General features: G+C 37.1%; 2 protein-coding genes across 3 annotated transcripts; one reads left to right on the top strand and one right to left on the bottom strand.

Moving 5' to 3' along the window:
* Window positions 1-1,141: 1,141 nt before the first annotated feature.
* Window positions 1,142-5,258, top strand: uox (urate oxidase). Its single transcript, XM_053635275.1, has 8 exons — window positions 1,142-1,268; window positions 1,371-1,583; window positions 1,718-1,834; window positions 1,937-2,015; window positions 2,805-2,991; window positions 3,136-3,259; window positions 3,370-3,453; window positions 4,722-5,258. Exons 1-8 carry the CDS (start codon window positions 1,251-1,253, stop codon window positions 4,794-4,796), a joined length of 897 nt encoding a protein of 298 aa, XP_053491250.1. The 5' UTR covers window positions 1,142-1,250; the 3' UTR covers window positions 4,797-5,258.
* samd13 (sterile alpha motif domain containing 13) lies at window positions 4,832-14,732 on the bottom strand. Of its 2 annotated transcripts, none has more exons than XM_053635276.1 (5): window positions 14,637-14,732; window positions 11,446-11,579; window positions 9,392-9,434; window positions 7,746-7,857; window positions 4,832-6,614 (listed from the first exon to the last, which is right to left on the bottom strand). In XM_053635276.1, the coding sequence occupies exons 3-5, from the start codon at window positions 9,427-9,429 to the stop codon at window positions 6,471-6,473; spliced, it is 294 nt and encodes a 97-aa protein (XP_053491251.1). In that variant the 5' UTR covers window positions 9,430-9,434; window positions 11,446-11,579; window positions 14,637-14,732; the 3' UTR covers window positions 4,832-6,470. The 2 variants fall into 2 exon arrangements, with proteins under 2 accessions (XP_053491251.1, XP_053491253.1); XM_053635278.1 differs by lacking the exon at window positions 14,637-14,732 and adding an exon at window positions 12,073-13,020.
* Window positions 14,733-16,667: the final 1,935 nt, after the last annotated feature.

Below are 16,667 nucleotides of genomic sequence, written 5' to 3'. Positions count from 1 at the left end.
TTTTAAAAATATATTAATTATACTAATATCTATTAATATTAGTATACATTTACACTACTACATTGTATTGATATCACAGTTAACTCTAGATCAGGTATTTCACTGTGAATCTTCCTAAATTTTACAAATGACAGTGAAAAGGAACAGAGTTCTGGAAGTTATTATTAGGGGTTTTCATATTATACATTTAAAGATATACTGTTATTGTGGTATGATGGTTATGAGGACAGTTCCAGGTGCACTAAAACCTTGGGAATACGCTAAAAGATTTGATAAACTTTATAGCATACAGTAGCACAATAAGCACAGTGAACAACCTGCTAACATAGTAGTAAAATATCCACACAATTGTATATCATGATATACTAAAATTACCATACAGGGTTGTTTGATTATTATATTGTAGATTTTGCCATTCCATTTTTAGTGCAGATATGATACAGTTCAGAGCATAGGTTTGCATCCCAACATGATTTTTGAACAGAGAACAATATACTTAATATTAAAGTTGAGAGCACGCAAAAGCTGATGAAGGCATGTTAAAGAAGTTGGAAGTGATTATATAGTCAAAAGCTGGACATTCACGATGCCATGGAAATCTGTGGCTGTGAGTCAGAAGAGTGAAATTGACCATTCTCTCTGGGTGAGAGGGATGATATACTCTCTCTCCCCTGTCTGTCATAGTGACACTAGCAAATTGCCGGTGACTGTGAGCTCAAGAGCGCAGATAGTGCTTTCCTCCGAGTGCGTTAAACTGTCCTGTGATGAGCAGCAGTTCAAAAAGATGCGGCTGGCTGGCTTCACTCATCTTGGAGGAAGCATGTGTGAGCCTTCGTCCTCCCTGGTTGGTAGCTGTTGTGTGATAGGGGAGAGTTAGGTTGTGGATGGGAAGTGGCCTGAGAAAATTTGGCAGCTGGGCATTCAATTTATTAAAGAATATTTATTTATCACATTCCTTTAATATCTTAACATACACTGTTTGGCTATTTATGCTATAAATGAAATGTCTTCCTCTTCTTCATTTTTTCCTAAAGGTAAAATTCATCGAAACATAAACCATCTGAACAGAAATTCATGGTTTAAAACAGTTCAACCCCCTATATAGACGTGACTATTTGAACCCATTGCGAAATGCAAAAATACACAAATGATACCACCCCCTAAATATAATCGTCTGTCCTCATAAATCCTGCTCCTGTTGAAGAATAGAGGGTAAAGGCACAGACACTCACTGCACCTATTTGAGAAATATGACTACCTCAAACCAGGTAAACAGTTTATTTATTTAATTTCTTTATAGATATAAAGAATTCAAACCTGCATAACCAAATATTGCTGACTGTTTCATTCTGAAATGTTTTATTTTGTAGAATGTTGAGTTTGTGAGGACAGGTTATGGGAAGAAGCAAGTTAAAGTTCTGTATATTCGGAGGGAGAGGAATCAACACTACATATTGGAGCTGAAAGCAGATGTGCAGCTTACGCTAAACTCTCTGAAAGATTACCTCACTGGAGACAACTCGGACATCATTCCAACCGACACCATCAAAAACACTGTCCATGCCCTGGCTAAGCTAAAAGGAGTAGGTGTAATTTTTTGTGACATTTGAGATTGCTACAGACATTAAGTCAGGCAGTATAGGTGTTAATTTGATACCAAAAATGGGTATTGTATAACCGATTACTTATTAGGCAAACATTCTGGGTTTGACTGCAGGTTAAAACCATTGAGGGCTTTGCCTTGGACATCTGCAATCATTTCCTGACAGCATTCAAACATGTCACACGAGCAAAGGTCAACATTGAGGAAGCTCCATGGAAGAGACTCGAAAAGGTGTTGCTAACTCAAAAATGATCACTAATAGAGATGTCTCTCTCCCATGTCCTTATATTTTATGATTCTAATAAGTGCTAAGGATAATGACTTTTTTTGCAGAATGCAGTTGAACATGCCCATGCATTCATCCTCTCTCCAGAGTCTTTGCGCTTCTGTGAGGTTGAACAGTACAGAAATGGTGAGAGGAAACAAATATTTAACAGTTATAATGACAGCAAAGTTGGGACTCTGTGTAAAATGTAAATAAAAACACAATGCAATGATTTGCAAATCTCATAAACCCATATGTTATTCACAATAGAACATAGAAAACATATCAAATGTTTAAACTGAGGAAATGTACCATTTTAAGAAAAAAAATAAGGTAATTTTGAATTTGATTTCCGGAACACGTCTCAAAAAAGTTGGGACGGGGGCTTGAAAAGTAAGTGTTACTAAAAAGAAACAGCTGGAGGAACATTTTTCAACTAATTATGTTAATTGGCAACAGGTCAGTAACATGACTGGGTATAAAAAGAGTATCTTAGAGTGGCAGAGTCTCTCAGAAGTAAAGCTGGGATGGTATCTGGATGGAAGCATATGTTGCTCTAAAACCTGAATATACCTTTCAGCACTGCTGGTGCCTTTCCAGATGTGCAAGCTGCCCATTCCATAGGCACTAATGCACCCCCATACAATCAGAGATGCAGGTTTTTGAACTGAGCGATGATAAAAAGCCGGATGGTCCCTCTCCATCCAAAACATCAGGGTTGTCCAACCTTATCCAGAAAGGGCTAGTGGGGGGGGGGGTAGTATTTTTTTTTATTCCAGCCAAGCAGAAGCCACACCTGGTAGTCTACTGAAAGCTAGGATCAACTAAATAAACAGGTGGAATCAGGTGTGGCTCCTGCTTGATTGGAATGAAAACCTGCACCCACACCAGCCCTTTGTGGATAAGATTGGTCACCACTGTTGTGCATCTTCTCAGCGAATGCAGTGATCCACAGCGGAATCAAAGACATGAAGGTTCTGAAGACCACGCAGTCAGGTTTCGAGGGCTTCCTGAAAGATCGCTTCACCACTCTGCAGGAAGCCAAGGACAGAGTCTTCTGCACCTCTGTTTATGCTAGGTGGCGCTACAACCAGCACAAGGAAGTAAACTTTGACATGGCATGGTAAATATACTGTATATATATATATATATATATATATATATATATATATATATATATATATATATATAAAAGGCTATTTAATTTAGGATAAAGTAAAATACTATGAAATGCATGATATATCTGTAATGCATGCTGCCTTTGCAGGAAAACTGTGAAGGACAGCATCATTGAGAAGTTTGCTGGCCCCTACGATCGTGGGGAGTATTCACCATCTGTTCAGAAGACACTCTACGATACACAGATTCTTGTTCTTGAGAGACTGCCAGAGGCAAGTCAGTCTGATTTATTTGATTTGATAGTCATTTTAATAATCTAGGTTTAAAAAACAGACTCATTGTTATGCACCTTTATGTCAAGCTATTTCATCTCGTCTCATAGGTCGAGGAGATTGAAATCATCATGCCGAACCAGCACTACTTTACAATTGACATGACTAAACTGGGACTCTCCAATAAGGATGAGGTTGGTTTCTATAAAGCATGTTTAAGTTACTACTAAATACTATTTTATTTATTGGCTTATAAGCTTCCTGACATTTTTGGATAAGGCACTGCTGTTGGTGAATGCAAATATTATTTTGTCTGGGAAGCTTATAATGTTAAATCTTGAGACCATTATGGTCAGAGAATCTTTTGCCTGATTACAATGCATATTCACAGTCTCCATTTTTACTATGGAAACAGTTTCCGAATGACCATAACTAATGCATCCGTGATTTTTTAAAGGAAATAACACAACAGTAAGATAAGTAGAAAATATCACACATTTATTGAGCAATTTAGTCAAGAAATAAAAAAGCTGGTATAAATTAGTAGACCAGTTTGACCAGCTTGGCCTGGGTTATGGGTTATTATGCTTAAAATCTATGCATTAAACACAAATCAATAAAAATGGGTTATTATCCAATCTATTCAAATATAAAACACATTCTACAATGAAAAACAAAGGATGAAATGAGTTCTTGCAAAAACCATGCTGCCTGTTTTTAGTTTTTTATATTTGTGTGTATATATATATATATATATATATATATATATATATATATATATTTTATTTATTTATTTATTTTTTCTTTTATAACCGAGTGACACAAGGAACTGAACAAAGTAATGATTTGCCATTCACAAATGGGCTGACTGGCATGTATGACCTATTTATTTATTTGTTTATTTGTTTAGATGTAGGCAATGGCATTACTCTTGCAGTATACTTTAATCAAAATACTTTCACAGAAAACTCCAACATTTGTTTAATAGCATGAATATTGTGTCATGTGAGTTGTTTATGTAGTAAGTGTATTAGGGGAGGTGATCACTTATCAGGAACATTGACAATAAATCAGGTACAATGATATTCGTAATGTGTTAGCAATTTAACAAAGATTTAAATAGCTGCATTTATTTATTTGTTTATTTATAAAATACAATGCCAAGTTATTTAGTTAATTAGAAGGTAGAGTAACATTTCATGAAACATCAGCCACTGTTAAGGGAAAAAAGAACAAACCCGTAATAATATCATAATTTGGTTCACTTTGTTTAGCTATTTATTTATTTTTAAATGGCAATCGAGTTACAATCCGAAAGATCACAAGCATACGATAGTGTCTTCCCTGGCAGGCCTGAGACTTGGATTCACAACTTGCTATTCAGTAGGACAAAATCTTAAGACTCCTTGAAATCATTTAAGTGTCATAATACTTCAAGGCTTCCCTTTTTTTCCTCTTTCAGGTCCTTCTACCTCTTGATAATCCAGCAGGCAACATTACAGGAACTATATGCAGGACACCACAAGCCAAACTGTGAAACTGTTCAGAAAAATGAGGAATCCACAAACAAGGCCGTCTTAAACAGACTTTAATAAACCGCAGTAAAAACAAGTCAACAAAAAAATTAACCCCATGTATTCAAATTTCACAAGTGGAGTTACAGAACACAAGTAAAAGCTAAAAATATACACAAGTTAATTTTTAAAAGACCTGAATTGGTCAGTGTGGCTCTGAATGCAATGGCGCAAAAAATACTACTCACATTTAATAAATAAGAGCTTTAATAAATAAATTGAATGGGAACATGTATACATATACACCATTACACAATGTTGTGCAGGGTTAATAGTGATTTAAAACACATTTGTGAGTTGTTGTTGTTTTTTTTTTGTTTGTTTGTTTGTTTAAAGAAATATCTGGATCACTAATTGAAGGTATGTGAAATTAGATCTAAATGTATTTGTAACAAACAGATTAAATCTTGTATGGATTCCTTTCATTCCTTATACAATGCTGTATTATTGCAGATGGTGTTGGAAAATAGAACAATTATTCCCCAAAATGAGCAAAATACAGTGATATAAGAACTAATTTGGGCATCCAGTCATGGAACTTGCATACAACTTTTATAATAATTAGTCATTCGGGTTGTGATCCGTTCCTCACTGGAATGGTAACTAGGATTATGGTTGAGTCAGTGCCTTTTTTCATTCAAGCACAAGTTATTGCAAACATCATACATTCAGTGAATCCTCTATTGCAAGACAGATGGTTGAAGGGATTCTGTTAAAAAGACACCTTGTATAAATGAACATAACTACATAAGCACTGACATCAGACACACCGCCAATTTCCAATCCATCAAGATGAGTCAAAGAACAGCTTCAGAAATTAGTCATTCAAAAAGAGTTATTTTGTAATCCTCGTGTCGAAAAATGAATCAGTAAGCAATTATATATGTGTAATTGTCTTGTAATGTAAGTAACCCAGTTAAACACAAAAGGAGCCTGGTTTGAATCAGACACCAGGCTCTAGCTACCAGTTACACTGCTTAAAAGTCCTTAGTTAAGTATGTTTTCAATAAATCTTTAATAAAAACACATACAGCTGCAGCATGGTTAGTTTTCACAGGCAAACACCATCATGTGTGCTGTATCTTATTTATAACAATTAAAAGACTTAAATACCTTAAGGAGAACAGGAAGCAAGCACCAACAAATGAATTGATCTGCCACTCCTTTAGTCACTTTTTATATACAGACCAATTACGCAATAAGCTGATTTTCAATAAAGCCTCTGAAAATTCATGTTACACCTAGCAACACCTTACACAATAGTGTTTATTGTCTTAGTGCCAAATACTTTCACACAATGTTTTACATTAAAAACTTGTAAAAATTGCAAATAATGAATATTTTGCCGTTTTTACGTTTGCAAAGGGTCATTTTTAAAAACAAACTTCAGTCATAACACCAGTCCAACAACCCCATGTCCCGCCCACCCAACAAACACACGCGCACGCACACACCAAAAAGAAACAGTTGTACCTGTACAACTAATTTAGAACGAGAAAGAAATTCACATTAAAGTTTCTGTATTTGTCCACAAGGATGCATAAAACCCACATGAGAACATGGCCTTGTCTTCAGTCTGCAGTTACCCTGCTGTTCCATGGCGTGATTGTCTTCCAAGGCTGGGCCCGTTCGGAGTGCTACGAGGCATTGCTTTTTAAGTGCTGGGTCTGAAGCGGCTTCACGTGGTACTCATAAATCTTCAGTGCCGGACCCAGTTTTATTGAGAGTCCAGTCAGAACGTCGTTCCGAGTCATTAACAACAGAGACTTGCCATCGATTTCCTGCAGGGAGAAAAGGTTCAAGTCATATGAAACAAAACTACTAAAGAGAAATTACCTTGTATTTACTCATCTCCCATTCCACCATGCAGTGGTGATACAGATTCATACATGTGTCAATATAAAATTTTCATATCATGATCACTGTGTAACCTTTTATCATGGTTTATAATGTAATCACAGGAATAAACAGCAAGCTGACAAACTGCTTTCTAGTAAGTTAGCAAATTACTTACACTGCCCAACAGGTAGAGTTATACTAGAAACCATATTGTTATGTCATAGCGATGTATCATATGACCGACACATCACGTTTATAATAATGTACTAGTTCTAATATTTTGTTTCTATGGTAACAACATACAACTATAGAACACTAGACATAAATCGATATATTAAAAAAAAAAAAAAACATTTTGATATGGTGAAACTTTGTGAGTAAATGTTAATTTAGCATTTATGGAAGGAGCCTTGAGGGTCGGTGCATGTAAACGTCAGAGCTAAAGCTGTAACTTAAGCTTTAAACATGGGAACATCTTCAGGGCAATTTCTAAGTAACACATTAACATCTCGAGAGAGAGAGAGAGAGAGAGAGAGAAAGAGAAAGAAAAGAGGGGCTGGTAAGCGGGGAAAAACAGGAAATAACTTGTTTCACAGATGTTCTGCAACATTAAATGCATCTATAAACATGTACAATGTGTCATTCATTCCTAAATAAATAAATAAAAAATTGCATTGGCAAACTGAGAGGAATAAAATTCCCCTATATGCATGTTTATTTCTTACTTAATGAACTCTTTAAGTGTTTAAAAAAAACAGGAAACTCTCTGAGACACATACTGAACTGACTCTCAGTTGTACAGTTTAAAAGCTGTCCCATAAGTACAGACTGAAGAACGCTATTGTACCCGATGGAACCTGTTTAAAAGGGTTTTTTTGTTTGTTTGTTTGTTTTTTTTTTTTTAAATGATCCTTGCTAGATTCTAGCTACAAATTGAGTCTAAATGTCTTCTGAGGTATTTTACATCTTATAATTGACATGTCAGGTGTAACCCAAAAAATCTGTACACATATACAGTGTTAACATAAAACTAAAGTGCGTAAAAACAAAACCAGTATAGCAATTTAATCTACCTGATCCTGGAAAGCATTGGCTTGCTCTTCAAATCCAGTAGCTTTAAAATAATTGACTACGTCGGCTACAGCCCAGTGGGCAGGGTCTGGAAGCTGCCCATTCTCCACCACACTGCAAGAAAGAGTGAGAAAAAAACAGAAAACTTGTGTTTTTAAACAAATCTGTTTAATCCCTGTGTAAATTATTTAATAATACCACAACATATTGTTTGTCACCATGTACAAGTTCATTCATAGATAATATTTAGGTGGGTTCAAATTGAATGATTTTGCATAACGCACCATCCCCAGGATCTATGCTGGCCCTTAAAGAAGAGTGTCTAACAAATGACCGTACAGTTCGGCTCAACCACACTCAAGCCAACCAGGACAGCCAGGAACCTTGGAGTGATTTTTGATGACAGCTTGACCTTTACAGACCACATCTCAACAACTGCATGGTCCTGTAGGTTCATTCTGTACAACATCAAGAAAATCAGATCCTATCTCACAGAACAGGCTACACAGCTACTAGTTCAGGTTCTTTTCATATCGAAACTGGACTACTGTAACTCACTACTCTCGGGCCTCCCGGCCAGCTCCATCAAACCCCTCCAGATGATTCAGAATGCAGCGGCACACCTCGTTTTCAACCAGCCCAAGAGAACCCATGTCACACCCCTCTTCATCTCCCTCCACTGACTTCCTGTAGCCACCCACATCAAATTCAAGGCCTTGATGCTCACCTACAAGACCTTGTCTGGAACAGCACCCTCCTACCTCAACTCTCTCCTGAAGGCCTACGTTCCCTCACGCAATCTGCGATCGATTAATGACCGACGCTTAGTAGTGCCTACTCAGCGTGGCTCAGGGTCCCTTTCCAGAACCTTCACACTAACTGTCCCTCAGTGGTGGAATGAACTTCCAACCTCAGTCCGGACCGCAGAATCTCTCACCATCTTCAAAAAACAGCTCAAGACGCACCTCTTCCGTGAACACCTAACTAACCCCTAAAACTCCAACCCCACATTATCCTAAATAAATAAATAAATAAATAAATAAATAAATAAAACCTTACTCTGGCACTTACACCTCTACTCTGCACATTTTGCTTTTCTAGAACTCAATTTAAAGATCTTGTATGGTAGCACTACTTGTATTGTTCTCCTCTTGATATCACTTTGCTTGTATTTCCTCATTTGTAAGTTGCTTTGGATAAAAGCGTCTGCTAAATGAATAAAGATAAATGTAAATGTAAATGACTGACAGGATGCGCATCCAAACACAAACAAGCTTCTGGACTTTTCTCAGCAACTGAATACATTTTTTCTAAGGTTAGGCGTAACGCATTGGTTTCTACATATCTTCCAGGTTATTAGTACAAAAAAAAGGAATAATTAACTATTACACCTATTGCATTAATTCGTCACAATGCTGACGTTCACCGTTAAGGCACAAAAATTGTCGTTACTCTAAGTATGAAAAACATACGTGTTGGTTGAACTGTGTATTTTCTTAATTTAATCTTCAATCTACGTGACATGACACTCAAAGATCACTCAGATGCAGGAAGAATGAAATACAAAATAAAATAGTAGTTTAATAAAAGGTGATTTTCATGAAGCTATATATATAGAGAAAAGAATGACACACAGTTTAGTACATACCTTTTGGGTTCCATCGAACCATTTGCCTTGGTTTCCATGACAGCTAGAAAAACACAAACAGCCCATTAAGAAGCTGCCAAGACTCAAACTCAACAGTGTTCCTTTGTCCCAGGCTGTGTGCTGGGCTCTTCACGCACCAGCTAATGACTCAATTTAAGCCTGAATTAGTGCTTTTTTTGAAATCTGAACCAAAATAATTCAAACAAATACCAAAATGCACATTTTGAACTGGATATTGGTTTCTGGAACCGATCTTATAGAAAATCTAAAGATGTAGACTTCAACTGTAAAATTTCAACTGAACAAACTGTCATTCAAAATAAATAAATAAATAAATAAAACCACAAGTAGCTTAGCAACTAAATCAAACATAGCATACATGATGCGGTTGAACTCAAACTAACATGGCAAACATTTCCCAGGAAAGAACATTAACTGATATGCCTATGGCCTTTGCAATCTACTGAAGATCTTGAGTCGATTAAACCCATACCCCTAGTTCAACACATCGACAGCATGCAGTTGCTTAGCAACGGGTTTGTTCAGCAATTCAGGTAAAAATGCAAAGATGCAGTTTGCGCCACATTATGCAGGCATGTGAAAGATAAGCACTGACCAGTATATAATTTCATCAGTAATGCTACGGTATAAAAACAAACAAACAAAAAAAAACATTAACAGAATTGATTGAACTTGCTGAAGTGTGTGAATGCAATTTTATTTGTGTAGCACCTTTAACAATAGTCGCAATTCAGCTTTACAGAAATCAGGATGCAGATTTAGAACCCTAATGAGAAAGCCAGAGGCGATAGTGGCAATGACATGCGGCAATTCTGAGATGACAAGGATGATACCTGACTCAAAAGGGAACCCGTCCTCTCCTGGGTGACACGTGGTAGTATTATAAATCATTATAAATGGCATTATAAATCATTAATACTCCACAACTGTCCACGGTATGTACAGAATTTTAAAAAATAACAGGGTGTGCTATTATAGATAAACAATCCATAATGCAGAGGGATGTTACCACCGTGAATTGAATTATTGTCCTACTACAGCAACCGGTCATGCTACAGAGAAACCAGTAAGCATAAAGTCATCTGCCTTTCCCATGGAGGAAAACGTACTTAACGTTACAACATGCTCACACTGCAGACTTCTGCCATAAATGTTAAATAAACATCTAACAGAAAGCCTCACCATATCAAGAAGTATGTCTTGTTAAATAACAACATTAAAAAAATATTTTTTAAAAATATTAGCATTAGATTATGCAGATACAATAACATACAAGAATAAGTGCACTAATTAATTAAACTAGCATTTGAAATACAGTAAGAACTAGTCAGTCCATGCTATTAGACAAAATGAATGAAGACCTTCTGGCCAATCCCATTTGAGAATCCAACAGAGCTGTGGTATAAAGTCGGATAGTACCAAGTGTGTTGAAATTGTGTTAACGATCATTGTCCCTGTGCTTACAGCAGCAATACTACTAAACTTCCTACTGAAATGAATAGTCAGGTTGACTTTGCTTTTCCTTTTAAATTTGTTAAATATAGAGTTATTGTACTATATAATCAAATGCAGCACAAATACCCATTTTGCTATTGAATTTCAGTTACTACTAAAATCTCATGCACATGTGTGGGAACGCAGTTACAAATTAGCATCAGCATTTTCAAATACTATGAATACACTGATTAAAACCTATATAAAACTCTGAGGTATTTAAAAAAAGTAATGGTGTGTCCACATAAAAGCATTTAGAGAAGGGGTGTCCAATCTTATGCGGAAAGGGCTGGTGTGGGTGCAGGTTTCATTCCAACCAAGCAGAAGCCACATTTGAATCTATTGAAAGCCCAGATCAACTGATTAAACAGGTGGAATCAGGCGTGGCTCCTGCTTGGTTGGAATGAAAACCTGCACCTACACCGCCCCTTTGCGGATAAGATCGGACACCCCTGGATTAGAGGGTGAAAAGCATTTTTAAACAAACTCATAAGTTAGAATAAATGCGTCTATGGAGTGACCGTGAAGAAAGCCGGTACCTGGTTGTCAAAGTTGAATGCAATGTTTCATTTGATGTCCTCAGCTCAAACCTCATGGTAGACTCAATGCCATCGCTTTTACCGTCTTCTCAGCTGTCCAGCGTCTTCAAGATACGTCACTGCGACGAGACAACCTTCGAAAACAGACAAAGAGCCAGTAAAGGTGATCAGTGATCTGTATAAAAGATGCAACATTTCTTTCCAACACGTCCTCTTACCTGAATGACTGTTTTAGTGAGTGTAAAATGAATGGAAGTGAGCTTAGAATAGAAAACCTATTATAAATGAGGAGAGCACGGTTTCAGGGTTGACGTCGGCCTGAAACGCTGGATTGGTAACTTTTGATTCAATCCACTGATGTATTTTATGCTGTGACAGAAAACAGAAAAGCGTTCTTCCAATCATCCGGAAATCCCGGATTTGAATCCCGATGATGTCACAGCCATCCATGGCCGGTGCTCTAAGTGAGGGAGGAATAGCATACTCTCTCTCCCCCTATCAATCACAGCAAAACTAGCCCATCGTGGGCGTCTATAAGCTCACGCATGTGGAAGAAGGGGGAAAGAGCTTTCCTCCGATGTTGCATCAGCAGCAGTTTGAAAAGTTTTTGCCGGCTGGAACACGTACCTTGGAGGAAGCATGCGATAGCCTTCACCCTCCCTGGTTGGTAGCTGTCATGTATTAGGGGAGACCACCCTAATGGGTAGGAAGTGGACATGACTAAAATAGGGAGAAAACTGGGGGAACAAAAACCCACACTGTCATTATCTATCAAGACAATGTCAGAACCAGAGCAGTATCAGGTACTGAAACATTAAACAGAGTTCTGACCTGACCATCATATCAAAATGTATATCTAATATTCTCTTTTCTAACACATTCTGCTCTAATAACGTGGCTCATGTAGGCCATTCTCAGTTCTGAGTACGAGTCGAAATCAGAAGTTCATAAAGGAGCTAAATGTTAAATTTCCACTGTTTTGGTCCATCAGGGCTGGATGTTCTAGAGAACAGACATAAACCACAAAATCAGCAATAACGCATAAGAGCTCTAATTTTCTAACTGTACAAGCATCGACCGTATATGAACAGCGGACATCATCATAAGCACACAGCATAACTGCGTAAAGTAAAGATGGTGGAGTGATCCTAAAGAATTAATACTTTCAATTTTGTTTCCTCTTAAGAAGCGATCCTACAAGAAAGACATAAAAAACTGTCGCTGCATCTCAGTTCACCTACTTATACTATGCACTAAAAGTACGTACTCTTTTTGGGAAGGAAAAGTCTATACTTTTGTGTGTGTAGTAAAAGAGTATGCAAGTACTGGGACATACGAACATGTCATGGAAAGGAAGAGAACGTTGTTGCTTAGATATGAACACTGTCACCGTAAACAAACTCCTCACTGCATTTCAGCTTTTCTTCATTCATTATTCTTTATATAATTTATACTATATCATATAAGGAGAGAGAGCGGGAGAGAGAGAGAGAGAGCGCGGGAGAGAGAGAGAGAGAGTGAGAGAGAGAGTGAGAGAGAGAGAGAGAGAGAGCGGGAGAGAGAGCGGGAGAGAGAGCGGGAGAGAGAGAACATGCTTTGTAAGTGATATGGCTGAAACAAAATGAAGCAGCTTTTGCAGTTTTTCCTTCTATCCACAAATACTAAGGAACAAATGAGACAAATGTGACACATTTGAAGTATTTTAAATACTGCATTGGCAATACCACAAATCTGACTGAAGATACTGAAACTAAATTTAATATGTTCCTGGAAGGGAAGAAAAAATATAGAAAATGAATGCAAAACTTGTTTTGAATGATTATCTCTGTATTTAAACAGGACCCAAAATATAAAATATAATACAAAAGTCTCAAACTGATTAAATTCTCATATAATTCTTGTTAGCCGAATTACACAAATGTAAATAGGTCCTAGAAATAACAGCTGTTTATGATTTCTCTTCCAAAATTAGAACAGTCTCAAGTTATCATTTTTATATTCCCACTTGCAAATTTACATTGTTGAAACGGAAACCTAATTTTTCTTATATATATATATATATATATATATATATATATATATATATATATATATATATATATATATATATATATATGTGTGCGTGTGTGTGTGTGTGCATAGTATGTGTGTGTATGTGTATATATATATATATATATATATATATATATATATATATATATATATATATATTATATATATATATATATATATATATATATACACACATACACAGAGAGAGAGAGACACACAGTCACAGAGAGAGAGAGAGACAGTCACACAGAGAGAGAGAGAGAGAGACAGACAGACAGAGAGACAGACAGACAGACAGACAGACAGAGAGAGAGACAAACAGACAGAGAGAGACAGACAGACACAGAGAGAGAGAGACAGACAGAGAGAGAGACAGACAGACAGAGAGAGATAGACAGACACACAGAGAGAGAGAGAGACAGTCACGGAGAGAGAGAGAGACAGACACACACAGACACAGAGAGAGAGAGACAGACACAGAGAGAGAGAGAGAGAGAGAGAGAGAGACACAGACACAGAGAGAGAGAGAGAGAGAGAGAGAGAGACAGACACAGAGAGAGAGAGAGAGAGAGAGAGAGAGAGAGAGACAGACACAGAGAGAGAGAGAGAGAGAGAGAGAGAGAGAGAGATGTAGATAAGAGTCTGTAGTAAATGAAAGGGGGATGAATGGCCTGAGGGAGAAGATGAACCAGTCTCTTGACTCAGTAATATCACACTGAGTTGTAGTTAGCTTAGCAAAAGTCAAAATATAAATATATGACTTCGGAGTTTCGCAAGAAAACCCACGTGTTAAGCAAAGCAACTTTTTTTCCCTTGTTAAACACTATGCAAAATAGCGAGATATATATATATATATATATATATATATATATATATATATATATATATATATTAATAATAGAAAATATATATATTTAAAAAGCGTGATGATGAATGCGTACTAGCAGCTACAGTAAGAAAGCCTTGAATAAGGTTAGCACGCTAGCTCCAGTCTCTCTATCACTGATTCACTACAGGAGTAAAAACACCGAGCCTTCATTACACTACAGCTCACGGTACTACCCGACTAGATTCCTCTCTATATTTACACACACACACACATTCATAAAACGGCCAACACGGAAGAAAAATAAACACACCTGTTTGTTGTTGTTGTTGTTGTTGTTGTTGTAAAGACTATCAGGAACAGATCAATAGGATAGTGATGGTGCCTCTTGCAGCTCTGCTAAATTTGACACAAACCCATTTTAACTTCCGGTAAAATCATTCGACGCACGCGAGCCGTCCAGCCAATCGGACGCGTACGGCTGGTGCAGACGCAATGCATTGTGGGTCATGTTGTTCTACACACTAATCCGTTTATTAAATATGACTCTAAATGCATAAAAGAAGAAGAAGAAGAAATGCTGTAAAAACTCCTTTCAAAAAGGCACAGGTTCCTTACCCTGGTCCTGGACATGGGGTAGACATGTCCTACACATATTAATCTGTTCCCTATACACCTTTTAATCCAATTAATCAGCTAATTAACAGCACCTCCTGAGTCTGTTAGAGCAGGGAAAACATTAGACTGTGTAGGACAGGTGGGTGGTCCTGGACCAGGGCTGGGAATCTGTGGTGTAAGGAATAAAACCTGACGAAATGTGCTGTTATAGAAAGTGAATCCAAGATGAGGTGGTGTGATGTGTCCCAACGTCTCCCCCAAGTCCAAAGACACGCATTGTAGGCTGATTGGCATCTCTAAACTGTCCATAGTGTGTGAATGTGTGTGCAGTTGTGCTCTGTGATCCTTCCAGGATGGGTCTCCCATCTTCTGCCAGGAGTTCCCTGGGATAGGCTCCAGGCTCTCTCGTGACCCTGTGTAGGATAAGCTGTACGGAAAATGAATGGATGAATGGATTAATGAATAGCATGTCATGGTTTAAAAAAAAAATCAATTTATAGTTATATTTAATGTTGTGGAAGAAAGGTTAGGTACTGTAAATCACTTATGTTATAGCAGCTATAAGCAGTCTCTCTCTCATGTTAATTAGAAAAAAGAAAAAGAAAAACAAACAAACAAACAAACAAACAAAAAACAGGAGACGTGTGTCATGTTACATCCCCTGTCCTGAAGATTTTCCCATGATGGAAAACTTACCGACTGCTACAACGTGCAAATACCCAAGACTCCTCCCATAAATGTTAAATAAACATCTCTTTACAGGAAGCTTACCATGCTAATGACTATATGCTTTTCTTTATTAAATAACAACACATTTTTTAATGTTAATTATTGGGCTTAGATTATGAAGTATCTGCCATACAAGTCCCTGTAAACGAGTTGTCACTATATAAACAATAACGTATAGAGCTACTGTTGTCAGAGCAGCTGTTATGTAAAGAATAAAACACGACAGGACGAGCTGTTATAAGAAAATAATCCAAGACAGATGGTATGATGTATCCTGACACAAAGCAGAGGAAGCAAAGCATGGCCCGAAGTGTTTTATTCCCCTTATACCACAGCGATTTGCCAATAATTACAATTAAAATTTATTAATGGACACCATGTTTTTTAGTAGTTTATAGTTACATTTAACATTGTGGAACATCCACGAAACAAGTCAATTCCTGCCATCCCTTATGTTACAACCATCCTCTCTTCTTCTCTCTCTTGAATTTAATAAGATGCAAAAATCCAACGTGCCCTGTTACCAGAAAAAAAAGAGGTAACGCGAAAAGCCCTCTGTCCTGAAGACTTTCCCATGGCAGAAAACTTACCATCACTTGAGGCTTCTCCCACAAATATTATATAAATGTCTCCATACAGAAAGCTTCACCAGCTTTGTTAAATGTTTTTTTAAAATTCATTTATTATTAGTCTTAGCTTATATGAAATGTCCATCATACAAGGCCCTGTGAACGAGTGGTTACTATAGAAACGATAACCTATCAGCTTGAGCACATTAATATAATATACCTGAGATCTGAATTACAGCCAGAACTCATTACATTTTGACCAATCGAGAACTCAACAGCACTGTGGTATAAATATGGCAACTATACAGACCAAAGTGAATGTATGATCTGAAAAATGGCATTTTATATTCGCCTTCATAACTGCAGAAAAGGCAATTTTCACTCAAATTCCACTTTAATCCTTCAGTTAGAAATTTCACAGCAGCTAC

The sequence above is a fragment of the Ictalurus furcatus genome, chromosome 10 (genome assembly GCF_023375685.1).
Source record: "Ictalurus furcatus strain D&B chromosome 10, Billie_1.0, whole genome shotgun sequence".
NCBI lineage: Eukaryota > Metazoa > Chordata > Actinopteri > Siluriformes > Ictaluridae > Ictalurus > Ictalurus furcatus.
This window is presented reverse-complemented; position numbering and strand designations above follow the sequence as displayed.